The sequence below is a fragment of the Chelonoidis abingdonii genome, chromosome 1 (genome assembly GCF_003597395.2).
Source record: "Chelonoidis abingdonii isolate Lonesome George chromosome 1, CheloAbing_2.0, whole genome shotgun sequence".
In the NCBI taxonomy this organism is placed as follows: Eukaryota; Metazoa; Chordata; order Testudines; family Testudinidae; genus Chelonoidis; species Chelonoidis abingdonii.
In genome coordinates, this window is record NC_133769.1 from 44,481,552 (window position 1) to 44,498,463 (window position 16,912).

Sequence of the window (16,912 nt, forward strand, 5' to 3'; positions counted from 1 at the left end):
CTTCCTGTCTAAAGTGAAATTGAAACCATGAGGCTGCTCCTGTGGTATTTTCTGGCCTAATCGCAAACATGAAGTAATATAAATTGTTCCATAAAACCTGTTCTCAAGGGATTCCCAGCCTAACTTTGCACACAAAAGAGGTGTGAATAGTTCAGAAAATTCTTAGATAACCTTCCAGGCTTCCAAATTTTGCCCAGGTCAGTCTGAACAAAATAAGAATTGACTCACCTGAACCTTCATCCAGAATTCAAAGTGAACCCAATCCAAGTTGGTTTTGAAGTTCCCAAATGCTTGGTTAATTTCATTTGTCACCCTGCCTGTCACTTTTGTTAATTGTCACATTAATTGTCAGGTGTTCTGCATTTCCTCATTTGGGGCTACCTAGAACTGGCACTGGGAAAAAACAGTATTTTTGACTTGGCTTAAATGAGAAAGCAACATAAACTTTGAGAGGAAATCTGTTCTTGTGAGACTACTTCCCAGACAGAAGAGATTTAAAGGTTTATAAACTATAATTTGGATAAACTTTGCCTAAGCCTCCAAACCCAACCAACCTATGAGCCTTTTGAGGTTTTTCCTTCATTAGTTACTATATTTGAAAGGATCTTTACTATTTAAAAATGCATCGCCATCAGTCTGCCATTCAGATCTAATGCCATCCATCAATCTAATGGATGAGCAACGTGATTGGATCTGCAAGGTTCTGGACAGCTTTAAGACAAAAGGGGAGTATATACAGGGATAGGCCCCTCCTCCCCAAGCGTCCCCCTGCCATTGGCCAGCCTGAGAGATAAGAGCCAACTGGCTCTGGCTTCCCACAGTCATTTATTAAAACCATGGTCTAGGATTTTCAGACCTTTTGTCACATTTTTAGCTGAATCCACCCTCCTTCCCTGTAGTTATATAGTATATAACTGTGTTTTCAGGTTGCTGTGGGTCTGACTGATCACTTGTTCAAGAAGTCTGGGGAGATGGACAAATAGTGGCCCTCTCCAATGTTAAATTTTTATAATGTTGTGGCCTGCCACTTAAAATCCATCCCTGTGTCCGTCCTCATTCACCTGCGTGTCTTGATCAAAAGGGCAGTACACCTTTTCTTTGACCTTCAATGTAATGCTTTCAACAGTATTGATTGGTCCAGTGTAGGGAGTTCTAGATTTTATAATGGGCAGGGGTAGAGCAACTTGGTAGTGAGTGATCTTCAAGCACTGTTAACTGGACAACAACATAAGTCTCAATGGGCCCAAGCCTTTTCACTCAAGTCAATAGTAAAAAATCCCATTTATTTCAAGGAAAGCAAGATTAGATTGTTTGGGACGGACGCTCAGCTCATGTAAATTGTCAACGCTCCAATGAAGTCAATTTATGCCAGTTGAAGGATCTGCCTCTTTTATCTGTTATATTTTGAAGGGTGTGTCTTTCTTGATGAGCAATGACTTGCAAAATGCTGCAGCTGTCATTTAATACATGATTAAGCATCGCTCAAAATTAACATCATTCCTCCTGTACGTGGCTCTGAGTGGGATAATAAACTTCCAGAAGGAAACAGCATAATTGTCTGTTGTTGTTTCTCTTATTATAGTCGAAGGCATTTATCCAGCGCCCATTGAAGCCAATCTTTCCATTAACTTTAATAGAACAAGCCCTAAGGCAGCAAATTATCCTCTTTGGAATTTATGATCTAATGCCTTATTACAATAAGGATTCCCTCCCCACCTCCTCCCTCCCTGATTTATCTTCAGCTAAATTCAAATAAATATTTACTAAATCCAGGAAGTGAAATAACATGCTGAGTCTCTTCACAGAAAATCAATAGGAAGAAGTTGCTATGCCGGCATATGTACTGTAACAAAATAAAAAAATGGAATGCTGTCTTTAAACTTTTATGAAAGAGACAGTGAAGAATATTACTTTTCGTCTTCAGATAATGAATATAAACTAGAAATAATCACACAACCTAAGCCAAAAAACACTCAACTGAAACATTATGGCATTGCTAAAGCAGTCACTAAACTTAAAGATGGGCATTCATTATAGTCTCCTGGTTTTAGATGTTTTCATTTTTTTCTCAGCCACAGCCTTTTCTTTTTTTCTTTATTTTTTTTTAAAAATAAATATAAATGAAACACAAGGAAACAAGAAAAAATGTCAATATTAGGGTAGGATATCAAATGCTAGAGTCAAGGTTTAAATTCTGATTGAAACCCATACTTCAAATTCAGTCTTGTTCAGATTTACTGTTCCAGATATCTGAGCTGTAGTGTTTGGACCAACATCTAGACCTGAACTTTCTCCTACACTCTCATGAGCTCAGATCCAGTGTTCTACACTGAGCTTATCTCTAATTACAATAACAAAAAGTGATGACTGAAATTTTGAATACACAAAAGTCAAGAAACTCAGTTATGGTTCCTTCCTGCAGCAGCTCAGTCACATTGCACGTGTATTTTTAAGGCTTTATCGTTAACATTCTGCATAGAGAGAGAAGCTACTACATATGGGCAAAGGGATTATTTACGTGTGCCTGGAGCCAAGTTCTGATCACAGATACACTAGTGTAAATTTGGAGTGAAGCTAACTTCAGTAGACTTACACCAACAACTACCGAATCTGTGAGCTGAATTTGGCCTGAGTATCTTTGAATTTCCCAACTTTTGTACGTTTAAAATCTCATCTACAATGATGCATTAAGATACTTATTTGCATTTTATTTATATATTTGTTTCAAATGAAGCTTGCAAGAAAATAACATTATTTAAAAGAAAAAACAAACACTTTGTTTCACTTGTCTTTTGCTGCTGCTTCACCCATTATTCTCATAGGCAAATGTTATTTACATAATTGAAAATGTGTTGGCTCGTTCTGTACTACTAGATATCACATCTTTCTGATTAGCTATTAGACGTGCTCTAGCCCAACAACTCCCAACCTTATTAAATTTACATGGGTTATATACAATATGCAAAGGCTGTCCACCAAGATACTGCAGCTTAATGCCTACCCAGCCATAAAATTAAAAAATCCCTATTCTTTAGTCTTTAGAGAGGAAACATATTAGGATTTTACATGTAATTTTCTGTAAACATGGTCCATCTAACACTTATCACAGAGTAAAAGATATTTCTTTCCATGGAGGAATGTATTCATCCCTTGGTTCTGGACCAGGAGAGTGAGTAGTGAGAATAGACCAAGTTGGTAAACTGTAAATAGAAGATTTTCCTTCTAATTTAAAAAAAAATGTTTAGCTAACCAAAATTAAGCTCTGTCTTCAATGGTATTATTTTTTATTCTTATATGCTCTATTATTTACTACAATGTATATAGACACACTGTAGTAAATAATGCAGTACAGTATTGGTATTATGGGAAGGCACTTAATAGAATGACAAAACTATATCTAATATATCTGTTTTACATTATTTATATATCAATATATTTTTGCTATTCTATTATGTGCTTTCCAATGGTACCAGTTGTCCCACTGTAGAAGCTAAAGTCTTAATAATCTTAAACTTTTGAAACATTTGTTAAGAGACTAATTTTTCTCCAGGAGATCCAAAATCACTGAGTCATCCATACAGTTTAAGACAGGAGACTCTGGGCTCCTCCTATTTGGTAAATTAGAGACTATTTTTATTAATACCCTTCAAACAACAAGAAATCAAAAGGGTAAATAACATTAGGATACAGTGAGTAAGGCAGCTCATACATTTAATTGAAAAATTAACCAAAGCGCAGATAATAGATTGCATTATGCTTTGATTTCATATAAAGCAAACAGACTTAAGGAGGCAAATGTTTAGGTACATCCAAGAAACATGTTATAAATTAAGAGCAAGTTATCACTTATTTCAACAGATACCTTTTTCAGTGTAAACATTATGATTTTTATCTTCTCTGCAGAAAACTGCAGATTACAGCTTTAGAATTTGTGGGCCAGATCCTTGTCCCTAGCTTGCATTATATGTGCTTTGCATCTGTCAGCAGATGAGCTACTTTCTAGCAAGACGAAGGTCCCCAGATGGCATAAAACTGATGTAATGACCCTATACTGACCCTCTTTTGTAGCCCTGTTCTAGCATATGGACATGGTCTGGGAAAAGGGATATGTGGCTGTAACACCACTCCACTCCAGTGACCCTAGGCTAATAAAACTGCTCCTTGAGGCCCAATACAGCTGGACATAATTTAAAGCTGCCTTGAGGCATCTCTAAATTACATCGACGGACAAATAAGCCCCTGTTTGACAGCAAAATTGTTGGGTGGGAATGTTGCATAAAGATTGCAAGAAGCTACATTTGCCTCCTACCACATCTATGCCAGACACAGCATTTATGCAGATGAGAATATGACCAAAGTCATATGCATTCTAGCAAATAAATCTTAGCTAGACATTAATTAGAAACGTATATCTTTATTCCAGCAAAGTTCCATATTCAAAGCTCTGCATGAGTGTATTTTGTGTTGGCTGTATTTTGGCTCTCCAGATGGCAGTCAATGGCACAAGGCAAAGGGCAGCTGGCTAGAGACACAGGGCTTCCAACTTTCTTCTGTTAATATTCAATTTCTCAGTTAATGATCTGAGACACTTTGCGTTTGGTCACTGGAACCAGCAGGAATCAGTGGACAACACTCACATGTCCAAAATCATCCTCTTAAGGTATAGAAATATCTTTCTCTTTAATTTAAGGATGATCCTATCTCTCATATAACTACAAAGTTACCAGTTCTCAGTCTTGGCTAACTAAATTCTTGGGCGTATGTTTCTATTTCCCAAACTAAATGTTTACACCTGGTATTTTCTTTTGGTGATATTACCATCTGCTTTAGCTGGGTGTATGGGTACACATTTTACTCCACCTCACATTCTCACTCATGTTACTTTTCTTCCCTTCTGACTTCCTTTTTATGTCTAACTTCATTCTCTATTTGAATTTGTCTCCCCTCTTTCCTTTTCTGCTACTCTGTGAATAAAAATATTTGGCAGACACAAATCTAAAAATACCTTTCCAAACATATACAACTATCATAAGGACTCTTTTGTCTTATGTAAGAAATTGTAGCAAGTTGCTTCTCATATCTAAGAGTATTCAGCTCAGAATACTCCTTGTTCTTGTAGTAACAGGCTCTCGTCACTCCCAACCAAGTCCAGGGACAAACTAGCTGACATAGTCAAAAATCCCATTAACCCTTAGTTCATTAGTTTTGAGCAAATGATTCCACACCATATAGAAGGTAGACTTAGTTTTTAGGAGGTTTATTGAACAAACAGACTCCTCCTAAACAAATGCCACACAGGCTATACTTAAGGAAAATTATTCTCACAGTAATCAGCTGTAAATGCTGACAAACTGGTTCTCTTCTGGGTCTTCTATTTGTTTACCACACCTCCCTCTGGCTTATTGCACTGACCTCTATGAAAAGGCAATATAGCACCACTGATGTTTTCCCAGATAGCCTCATTGTCTGTGCTCTACGTTTCTAATCTCCAAGCAACTCCTTGTTTTAGTCTAATGAATTTTAAAATACTCTTATGTCAGCAAACTTGGTGTTATCTATTATACAGATGTGGAAAAATCCAAGGCCACAGAACTTCATTGAATAAGTAAGCTCAGTGCCCATATTATGGAGTAGCAGCAAACATTCCATCGCTAATGTTCCAGATGAGTTTCCATTATAAATCCAATTCTGACACTCTTCTAAAATCCATAAAACAGTCATATCAGCTCAAAATTAGTAGGTTAGATCCGGGACTGATTAGAATTTCTGTCAGATTTGAAGTTACTAAAAATAAGGCTTTTATGAATTCTGACATCCTAAAAATAGAGACTTTCACCACAGTTCAAAAGTGGTGTAACATTTCTGAGCCAATTTTTGGGAGAGGGACGAAGGGAGAGAGAGAAACTAGTTGACTAGTCTGTCCGAACATGAGCACCCATGATTACTTAATTACAAGCACACTTGAAAAGTTTTAACATTTTAATAGGAAGATCACCGTGGATGTTCATCTGCAACAAGCATAATATTTAGGGCTTTTGGGGATGAACCTTGGCTCTCGTATGTGATTGTTCATGACCTCTGGACTCTACTGTAATAACAATAAGATGACAAAATAGCTAGATAGTTGCTAGAAAATAAAAAAGCCCCAATTTTTCCACCTCTTCCATGTTGTTTTGACTTAATTGGCAAGCATGTTAAGTGGGCATCTACATACCACATCCTCATTTTTATGTGTTGTTTCATAACAATTGTTTTTGATAGGGGAGACTAGTTTATCAAGTATAGTGATAGGGCAGCTATGCAAACACCAGTTAGAATAATTTGGCTGTTTATGTTAACATTCTTCTAGACATTCATAAGATCTTAAAAGGAATTGTGTAATCTTCTTTAATTAAGAACCTTCTTTCTTTTGGAATCTAAACAAGTCTTCTTGAGAAAATGCAGATTTTTCAGACTCACTCAGACTTCAAGTAATAACAAGACTGATTGTTGATTTTCTTGCCTCACAGCCCATTCATTCCAAGTACCTAACAGTCAGCATAACATTTTGCAAGTGATTTTCTTATATATTGCTTTCATCTCCCTTTTCAAGATAGATGTTAATGTGTTTACTTTTTCTTTTACCCACAGATGACAAGCTGCCATATTTGTTAAACATATTCTCTTTTTTCTACAAAAACAAAGACACAGGAAAGTGTATGTTCTATATGAAAATTTTCTCTCCTAAATATGGATGTGAACATTTTATCCAATCTCTCGGAAAATACAGCATAGAAGTTAATGCAGATCCAGCCAGAGGTAGACAGTTATTAAAAACTCTTACAAAAATGTTTGAGCTAAATAATACTTAATTATTCTTCTAATATTTTATCAACAGTTCAGGTGAACTTATGTCACATTCAGGGCTGAAAACATTGCCGTTTTTCTTAAGATAAACATTAAAAGAATTATAGTTACTGTAATGAATGATACCCACCAAGTCAACTGTGAAGATCCAACCCAGGAGGTGATACTTACAGTATCAGAGATAGTCTCAGCACATCAAGTGACAGTCCCAAGGGGGTCTCTGTGACCCAACCCATCACACACCTGTCAGGGATGGTCTAGGTTTACTTGGTCCTGTCACAGTGCAGGGAGCTGGACTTGATGACTTCTCAAGATTCATTCCAGCCCTATATTTCTATGATTCTATGAATTCTGGTTATTAATCTCCACAAAATATTTTATGACTTGTCATTGGTTGTGAATTAAATGTCAGAATTAATCTGAAATTATAAATAAAATTAAAGAAAACATACATAGAGAATAGAGATGGAGAAGCCTGTTTAATATTAAAGTCAGTCTTCCTGCAGTGCATTGTCTCATAGATAGGGCCCTACCAAATTCAGACCATGAAAAATTTATCACTGACAATGAAATCTGGTCTTTAGCATACTTTTACTCTATACTATAATAGTACTCTATACTACAGAGTAAAAATATACAAAAGTACACATCATTTCTGTCACTGGGGATCCCGACCCAAAAGGGAGTCATAAGGCTATTTTGTGTGTGTGGGAAAGGGTCACAATATTGCACCCTTATTTCTGTGCTGCTGTTAGTGGCAGTGCTACTTTCAGAGCTGGGCATCCGGCCAGTGGACACAGCTCTCCAGCCACCCAGCTCTGAAGGCAGCACAGAAGTAAAGATGGCAACACAGTGACCCGCCCACAATAGCCTTGCAACTCCCTTTTGAGTCAGGACCCCCAATCTGAGAAATGTGGAGTCTTAAGGACTTTCCATGTTTATATTTTAATGTTTTAAAATACACATTCATGTTTGTTACAACAATGTGAAATTTAAGATTAAAATATCTGAAACCATGAAATTCAGGATTCTTAAAATGCTATGATAGTGAAATTTATGAAAATAGACCATAAACTTGGTAGGGACCTACTCATAGAACATTTTAAATGTTTTGTCAGGTCTAGTTTTAAATGCCCAAAGTGATTTCCATTACATCCCTTTGGAAACTCATTGAGGATTTTTTTTTTATTATTCAGCCAAATTTCCCTTCACTTCATTTTTTCCCATTACTCTAATGATAAAGTGAACTTTATCAAAATGTGTTAAAGCCCAACATGGCAGTGTAATTTTTTTAAAGCGAGAATTGCAAGTAACTGCTACATGTGGCAGAAGTAATGTTTTTTAATTTTTCCAGCAGACCAAGAGATAAGTGATTTGGCCACAAGAACAAATAAAATCAAAGGCTAGTGCAGATCTTAATAAAAACATCTTTTTGTTCAGATCTCACATTTTCAGATCTCAGAGAAGACAGAGTCTAAGTGACACAACATATGAAGAGCAAGAACATCATAGTTGCTGCCACATAAATATGATTGGTGGAGACCAGAAGTGAGCATGTATGATTATTGTAGCCACATTGAAAGAGGACATCAACAGGATAGCAAAAAAATGGGAGCGTGATAGGGGCACCATGTATCCCTCATCGTCCTTGTGGAGGACATTACTCCATTTCCTCCAAAACCACTTGTGGTAACCAAGAAAAAACTCCAGTTGCGGTTGAAGATGTGGTTTGACATGTGACAACAAACACTTCTCTTTTTAGAAAAACAGCGTTGTTTTTCCCCCAAGAGAGAATTTATCCAACAGAGCTAGTCGTTCAAATGGCTATTTAATCAATGAGGAATAGATGAGTATATAGTTATTTTACTGTCAGGAGATTAATTCATTCACTCATTTACTCTCTGAACCTTTAAATATATGAGGAAATGCCAGCTTGTTGCAGAAGCAACTCTGAAGCATCTACCATTTTATTGTTCAGTTCAGATATAATAACTGTATTCTTTTTCCCCTGGAGACTTTATTTTGTTTCTTGAAATAAAAGTTGGGTAGATTGTGGTATGTGGGTTTTGTTCTTAACTGAATTTATGCCAGAAAAACTCCTGTCACAGAAAGACATGAAACAGCCATACAGCGTTAACATAGGTGCCAATTATGTTTTACTTTAATTAGTCAATAAAGCCATGGATAATTCTCTGAGAGTCCTGGACTGGGTTACTATTAGCAGGAAGCATCTCTTTTTGAACATTGACAGATCTGCAGACCACATGGAAGTGCACCCTAGCCACCAGAGTATCCAGACTGAAGTCTGAGACTCGGTGTAATAGGACAATAGCGTTTTTCATCACCTTTCATTAACATTGCTAGGAGTGCCAACTAGGGCTGTTTTAATTGTGCCTGTTGTTCTTTTCTTCCTGCTTACTGTATCTTTTGTATATACTTTTTAAACCTTGATCTGTTTATTTTCAGATAAAGAAGGAGGAATTTCCATGTTTGTACCCATTCCAATTTGCTCATTCACGTAGGCCTCTGAACAGCTGTCAAATGGTAATGACGTTCAGTCAGCAAGTATCACTTAGACTGGTCACCCCATTTTCCAAAATGGAGTTCAGGTGTCCATTGTGGCATCTGAGGCAAAGGATAACTCAGACTCCATGTTGGGGAAGCTTCTTTACGGAACGTTGGCAGGAAAGAAGCCAACGGACATTTGGAATTAGTTCCAACTGGCTCCTGTAGAGCTACTTACCTTAGAACTTTATTGTGTGCGTCTTTAAAAAGATTAAACCGAAGCTCGGGGGATGTCCTTTATAGAGACAGTTTTGTGTGCTGTCAGATCTTTGGATCAAGCCCACCAGACCAGGCAATCAGATCAAGATCATCAGCAATTGTAAAGACATTAAAGACTATTAACATCTAGTCACTTACCTTAAACATCGTGTTCCTGAGTTCCAACTGTGATGGGTTAGATCACAGAGCCCCCCTTGAGAGCAGCCACCTGATGTACCAAGACTACTTCTGCCCCTGCTTTCCCGCCCTGTCAGCTTAGGACTTCAGTGCCCTCCCTGGTTTGAGCCAGACTCACTAGCCTGCTGCACACCCAGACCCAGGTCTGAATCACATCCCCTAACAGCTGTAGTCTTACCTGAAAGCAGCTAGCAGAGGTGTTCTTGTCCTTAACACTCAGATGCCCAACTCCCAATGGGGTCTAAACCCAAATAAATCTGTACCTTGTATAAAGCTTATACAGGGTAAACTCATAAATTGTTCGCTCTTTGTAACACTGATAGAGAGATATGCACAGCTGTTTGCCCACCCAGGTATTAACACATACACTGGGTTAATTAATAAGTAAAAAAGAGATTTTATTAAATACAGAAAGTAGGATTTAAGTGGTTCCAAGTAATAACAGAAAGAACAAAGTGAATTACCAAGTAGAATAAAATAAAACACTTCAGTCTATGGCTAATACAGTAAGAAACTGAATACGGATAAGATCCTCACAAGTTCCAGAATGCTTTCTTTTACAGACTAATCTCCTTTTAGTCTGAGTCCAGCAATCACTCATACCCTTTACAGTCACTGTCCTTTGTTCTAGTTTCTTTCAGGTATCTTTGGGAGTGGAGAGGCTTCCTCTTTAGCCTGCTGAAGACCACATGGAGAGGTCTCCCCTGGGCTTAAATAAACTTTCTCTTGTGGGTGGAGACCCCCTCCTCTCTCCTATGCAAAGTCCACCTAAAAAATGGAGTTTTGGAATCATCTGCTCAAGTCACATGTCCACGCATGACTGAGTTCCTTACCAACCAAGCCACATTCTTAGGAAAGCCTAGATGTGGATTGGTGTTTCCAAGTTCATTGTTGGCTTAAGTATTTCTTGACTGGGCAATTACTGAGAATAGTCTTTTCTCAGGAAGCTGACCAACTGCTTCACTACAACCTACTTAGAATCAAACAAGTATTCAGCCAATATTCATAACTGAATACAAAAATGATACATGCATGCCAATAGGATTAATAGATTCAGTAGATCATAACCTTTACAGAGATATGTTACATGGCATATGTAGCATAAAACATATTCCAGTTGTGTCATATATATACACTTATAAGCATACATCCATAAAGCCTTATGGGAGGGGAGCACCATCACACCACCATCTTACCTTTGGGACTAGTCGCCAGGATCCTGAGCACTCTCATCTTCCGGTCCCACTATTTCAGCTTCCACATCCCATGAGTCCATGAATTACGTGTGAAGACAAATGCATCTTAACCTCATTCCTGCTGGTTAAGAAAACCTAGGAACAGTACAGTATCCTGGGGTATTCCTTTGTTCAGTTGTTGCCAAGGTTCGGGTTAGTTGGGGCCTGAGTTTTATACTCGCCTCCGTTAAACCACAACTCACTTGTTATTTGGTTATAGTTCATGATTTTCCCATTCCCGTTACTTCCCTTAAATAAATCTGTTGTTTTGGGAAAGTCCTCTATCTCTTTTGTCCATTACAGCACACAAGGGAGATGGGAGGCCCACCAACTTCTATCTAACCCCAGGTGATAGAGCCTGAGGGGTGAAAAGATCCTGCTGCTGAAACCAGTATTGTAGCTGGCCTATTTACTCTGAGTTTCAGGTTAATAACTGGATATAAGCAGTGTTCCCTCTAACTTTTCCCACACATATGTGGAATAAATTTTGTTGTGTGCACCAATATGGAGGTGATGCGTGACCTGCATATTCGTGCACATAACAAAATTCATGTAGTGAGGGTGGGGCCACGTGGTTCAGAGTGTGGGAGGGGGCTCAGGGCTGGGGCAGAGGGTTGGAGTAGTGGCGAGGGCTCTGGGAAGGTGCCAAAGATGAGGGGTTTGAGGTGCAGGCTACCTCGGGGCTACAGCAGGGAGACAGGATTCCCCCCCCAGCAGCACCTGGGCTGGGGGGGAGAGGTGCCTCTCCCCATCGCAGCAGCTCCAGGAGGGGGGCAGCAGGGTAGGCACCCTTCCTCCGGCTACAGCAGGTCAGGGGCTGAGTGGGTTAGGGGGAGGTGTGGCTGCAGTAGGTCCAGAGCTGGGTTGGGACCAGGGCATGTCCCCCACAGCTGCATCAGGTCCGAGTCGGGACGCCCTCCCCCAGCCGGTCTAGGGTTTGGGCTGGGGGAGGTGCGTTTCTCCCCCAGCCGTGGCAGGTCTAGACAGGAGCTGGGTTCGGGTTGGGAGAGGGGTGCCTCTCCCCCAGCTGCAGTGGGTCTGAGCCGCGCAAGTTCCCTAAGTGCCTGCATGGTACTTAAAAAGCAGCCACACAGCTTACAGGGAACTTAGAATACAAGACTTATCCCTGATGAACTCCCACTAGAAACACCCTCCCAGTCTGACAGCAAACCATTGATAACTATTCTTTGAGTAAGGTCTTTCACCAGTTGTACACCCCCCCTATAGTAATCTCATCTGCACCATACTTCCCTATTTACCTATGAGAATGTCATGTGGGACTTTGTCAAATGCTTTATTAAAATCAAGATATACCTTACCACAATTAAGATATTAACAGATATGTTTACAAAGATAAATCCTCTAACAAGAAATAAACATTACTAAAATTTCACATTAGAAAAAGCCTACAAAAATAATTGAACTTGCTCATATTGAAGAATGTATGTCCTGGTGTTATGTGATGGGCACTTTTATAAGTAGGTTAAAAAACAAATGCATTTGTATGACTCTAAGAACAGCCACCAGTTACCACAAAGAGTGACAGAGATGTAGTCACTGTCACAGCGATCCACTCGGTTTGAATCTTAAGAGGACAAGGGAGAAAACTAGAACAAAGCCAGGAGAAACAAGAATAGAACTTTTCAGGAAAAAAAATAATCTAAGGTTCAGAAGCCCACCTGGGCGGTATATAGAACAGCAGTCCCCCTAAGAGCTTTTCTCAGGAGCCTTGCAACCTCTTAAAACAGTAGCCCATAATTCTGGTTGGTGACCTAGCAGATTTATTTGGGACTGGGGAACAGCAGCTCTTTGGTTTTGGTGCTGCAAATGCCATTATCAGAAACAAAAAAGTGGTCCCCTGATCCCCTGGCCAATTATTGATCTTTTCTATCCCACTGCTATGCCAATGCGGCAGGAACAGAAGGGAGTTTTGCATAGATGGGATTCATACGATAGTCATTTCCCCTCTGCCTATCTACTACAATTAAAACAGTAAGCAAGATCCTTTGGGTGAGGACCCTATAATAACTGAGGTGGAATATTGGAGTTTGGAAGTTCTATGACAGTTAGGAATGATTGCTGAACAGCTGAGTTGACCAAAGAGGTGCATGTGGCAGGGAAGAAATACTGCCAGTAGCATCAGGACTCTCAGGTGTGTGGCAGTGAATGGAAGAAATACAGGAAATGAGGAATAGTCAATAGGAAGTGGAGAAAATGTCACAACAGTCAGGGTGAACAAGGGACAATACAAAAGATGAATCTGCCAGGTTTTAATGGCTGGAGGTTTGTCCAATTTCCAGTACATGGTTTGGCCAGCAGTTAAGCCAGGTTTATGAATTTATCGACAGTAGCTATTGGCTACAAAACAGTGCACTATTTATAACACACAAAAAGTTGCAGTAGCTTGTAAAGTATTTCCATGTGTTATCATCTGTGTATATTTTCAGTCAATGTAATGCTGCCAACATTCTAATAAGGGGCTTCCACTAAAATGTTTCTCTCAGCACGTGTCTCAAGCATGTATATGCTTACACAGAAGAGGGATGAGGAACTTCAGTATCTATATAATAAAATTCCAGGATCATCACCTGTCTGCATCACTCTGAAGCATAGAATGTCTGTTGAGTCAGTGTGAAGTGATGGAAATAAGCAGGGCTGAGGGCTCTTCTGGTCCAGAACGTCACCAGGTTCAATCATCACTGGGATTCGTGGTTTATTGCTGTCCATTTTTTAAGTTTTCAACCATTTTGACTTTACCAATTACACCCATGTGACAGCAAGGCATGTATTGATGCCATGCCACTTCCTAGGCCATTGTGATACAAGAGATAACTCAACCAATCACCACCCTTACTCTACAGGTAATTTGCATGCAAAATTTAATTGATTGTATGAAGGAGACTGCACAGATGGTGGATTACTTGGCCCAACTGATACACCCATGCAACAGCACGGGCTTTCAGCTACGAGTTATTGAATGTCTTTGAAGGATCAGGGCCTAAGCTATGTTTTCCCTTTTTAAATAAATTACTTTCTCATAACCAAGGCCCAGGTCATCTCCTCTTCCTTCAAAGATCTGCACTTCCCACGCATTGATCTCAATCTCTCCACATCGGAGGCTCAGGACTTTCCACAATACTATCCCTCCCTCACATTCCCAGACTCCACAATAGGCTCTCTTAAATTTGAACCTATTAATTTTTTGTGGTTTCCCCCAACCCTCCTCAGTTTATTTTTAATGTAAGAAATGGATTATTAGAAAAGGTTGATTTAGCATTATCCAGGCAGGCGGCAACTCCAACAGAGAGAAGGAAGCTGACATAATATTCCCTTTAAAATGCTGAGAAAATTTTAGCTAGGGGCTCTGACTGACATCTGCTTTCATCTCAGCCCTGGTGGAGGCTTGACTGTTTCCCCTTTGCAAGTTGGGGGCTATGTGAATTGCTCTAAAGTGTGCCTATAGTTGTCCTAAGCCTCCATCTCACCAAGACACCCCACCCTGCCATAGGGAGGAAGAAGCCTAATTGATAAAATTACTGACTTGCGTATCTGTTTTATGACGACGTCTAATAGCTTGTCCACAGAGAACCTAAAGGATCTATTGCCATTACTACTAGCTAAAAGGAAAGTTTCTTTGCCTCAAATGGCCTGTGTTTCAGAGTCTAACATCCCATTATTCTCCTTCCTGCTCTCCACGTATGTGTGATTTATTACAGAGTTGTAATAGCCTCTCTACATTTAGGGTTTTATTAGGAAATGTATACAATCCTATTTTACCCACACTACAACTTTGGTTTGGGAAATTAGATTGGCTTGAAAATTTGTCAGATGTATTCTGAAAAGAGAAAAAAAAATCACAGGATTTTTAAATTACAGGCCACTACAAAATTACCTTGAATTCAATTTTTGACTTCTATGTAATGTTCCTTTTTCCCCTTTCACTCAAAACCAATACCCCTTCAAATACTCCATAAAGTAAAACCTCCTTGAAAACTCATACACCAATTATAGATCATGAAAATAAGTTACAGCTAAGAAAATGTTATCAATGAGTTTTTTTTAAGGGAATAGTTCTTGATACAATCACACTCCAGTTAATTTTAATGGAGCTTAAGGGTCAAATCTCTCTCCCTTGCTCCTTGGGAGTTGTTGGGTTTTTGTTGTTGTTGTGTAAGCTATTGACATCAGTGGGAGCAAGATCAGGCACCCTGGGTTTGATTTACAGAGTTGCTGAACATCCGCAGCAATCATTGACTTCAGAGAGAGTTGGCAAATCAGGCCCCAAACCTGTGTGTGAGTGCTACCTGCAACTGTCACATTGCAGATGAGAACCAACATAGGGCTATTTCTATAGCAGAGAGCTAATACATAGCTTCAATAGAAGTGGTAGAAGTTATTAGCAATCCAGGTTCCCTCACCCCATACCCTCCCAGGCTATCTGCAACCCAGGCTCCTACCCATCCCTTCCAGGGCCATTTGCAACCCAGGCTTCTTCCATCCCCTGCCCCCCTTGCCATTTGCAACTCAGGTTCCGCCATCCCCTCCCCCCAGTTCATTCACAACCCCGGTTCCTCCATCCCCTGGCCTAGAGTCCTGCCCCCCCCCCCCCCCCCCCCCCAGCCATTCACAACCCTGAGGCTTTCTCATCCCCGGGCCATTCGCAACTCAGGCTCGCCTCAAGCCAGTTACAACATATGGCTTCCTCATCCCCTAGTGACTCTCAACTCAGGTTCCCCCATCCCTTGGCCCCCAGAGGCCACTCATAAATCACGGCTCTACCCTCTCCGCCATTATCAACTCAAGCTACCCCACCATCTGGGGTCCCACCCAGGTACTAGCAGAGCAGCAGCAGGCTCCCCCCTCCCCGCCATTACCGAACCAAGCTACCCCATCATTCGTGCACCCACCCAGGTATTAGTAGAGCAGCAGCAGCAGACTCCCCCAACCTAGCCTATTTGCATTCCTGCAAGCGCCTTAGTCCCCGAAGCAAGAGCCCAGCACCGCCCCAGGCCCCTCTCGGCTCCGCCGCGCTCGCTCGCCTGCCGCACAGGCAAAGCAGGTCGGACCAGGGGACGGTAGGGCAGGTATTTAAGGGGAAGGTGAGGACGGCGCTGCTCACTAGCTGCACCAGCTCCCAGCCAGCCAGGCGCGGCCCAGCACAGCGGCTGCAGGCGGGGCCGGGCTCCGTCAGCGTGTGGCGGCAGCGGCGGCGCAAGTCCCGGCCTCCCCTCTTGCTCCGGTGCCGTGTGGTCTCGCCCGCCCCCGCTGCCATGTTGGATTGTGTGGCCGTGGGAGCCGGGGAGAAGTTAGAAGTTTAGTGCTGGTCCGAGGGGGTGGGGGCGATCGGGCAGCGGGAGCCTGTGCTGCCCCGCCCCGTCCCTGGGCTGCCGGGCGCCGCCAGCTGCCCCCAGAGGAGAGGAGACGCCGCTATGCAGCCGCTGTGAGACCGCTGGGCCAGGGGACGCGGACGGCGAGTTGCGAGAGGCGAGGGCACCGCGGAGCCCCGGCGGCCAGCCCCGGCCATGAGCAACAGCCAGCAACAGCCCCCGCCGCCGCGGAGGGTCTGCAATGTGGGGTCGCTGCTCCTCACCCCGCAGGAGAACGAGAGCCTCTTCGGCTTCCTGGGCAAGAAATGCGTGGTGAGCCCCGGGCGGCGAGGGCAGGGAGCGGCCCGGGGCAGGGGCAGCAGCCCCTGGGGAGGAGCCGAGCGCAGTGCGGGGGGGCCAGGGGCTCGGGCGGGTTCATTCACCCGCGCCGAGAGGGGCCTGGCCCTGCCCGCGGGTTCGCTGCGCTGGGTGGCGGCAGTTCCTTGCCGCGGCCTTTTCCCGGGCCCCTTGGGTAGCTGCCTCGCCCGAGGTGCTCCCCCCTGT

At 41.7% G+C, this 16,912-nt stretch overlaps 1 protein-coding gene across 1 annotated transcript in view; it reads left to right on the top strand.

The window, feature by feature from the left end:
• Positions 1-16,250: 16,250 nt before the first annotated feature.
• WASL (WASP like actin nucleation promoting factor) overlaps positions 16,251-16,912 on the top strand; it is an 81,012-nt gene continuing 80,350 nt past the window's right edge. The window contains exon 1 of the mRNA XM_032768828.2: positions 16,251-16,681. Coding sequence (XP_032624719.1) covers positions 16,565-16,681 — 117 coding nt within the window. The 5' untranslated portion in view covers positions 16,251-16,564. The remainder of the gene's footprint in view (positions 16,682-16,912) is intronic.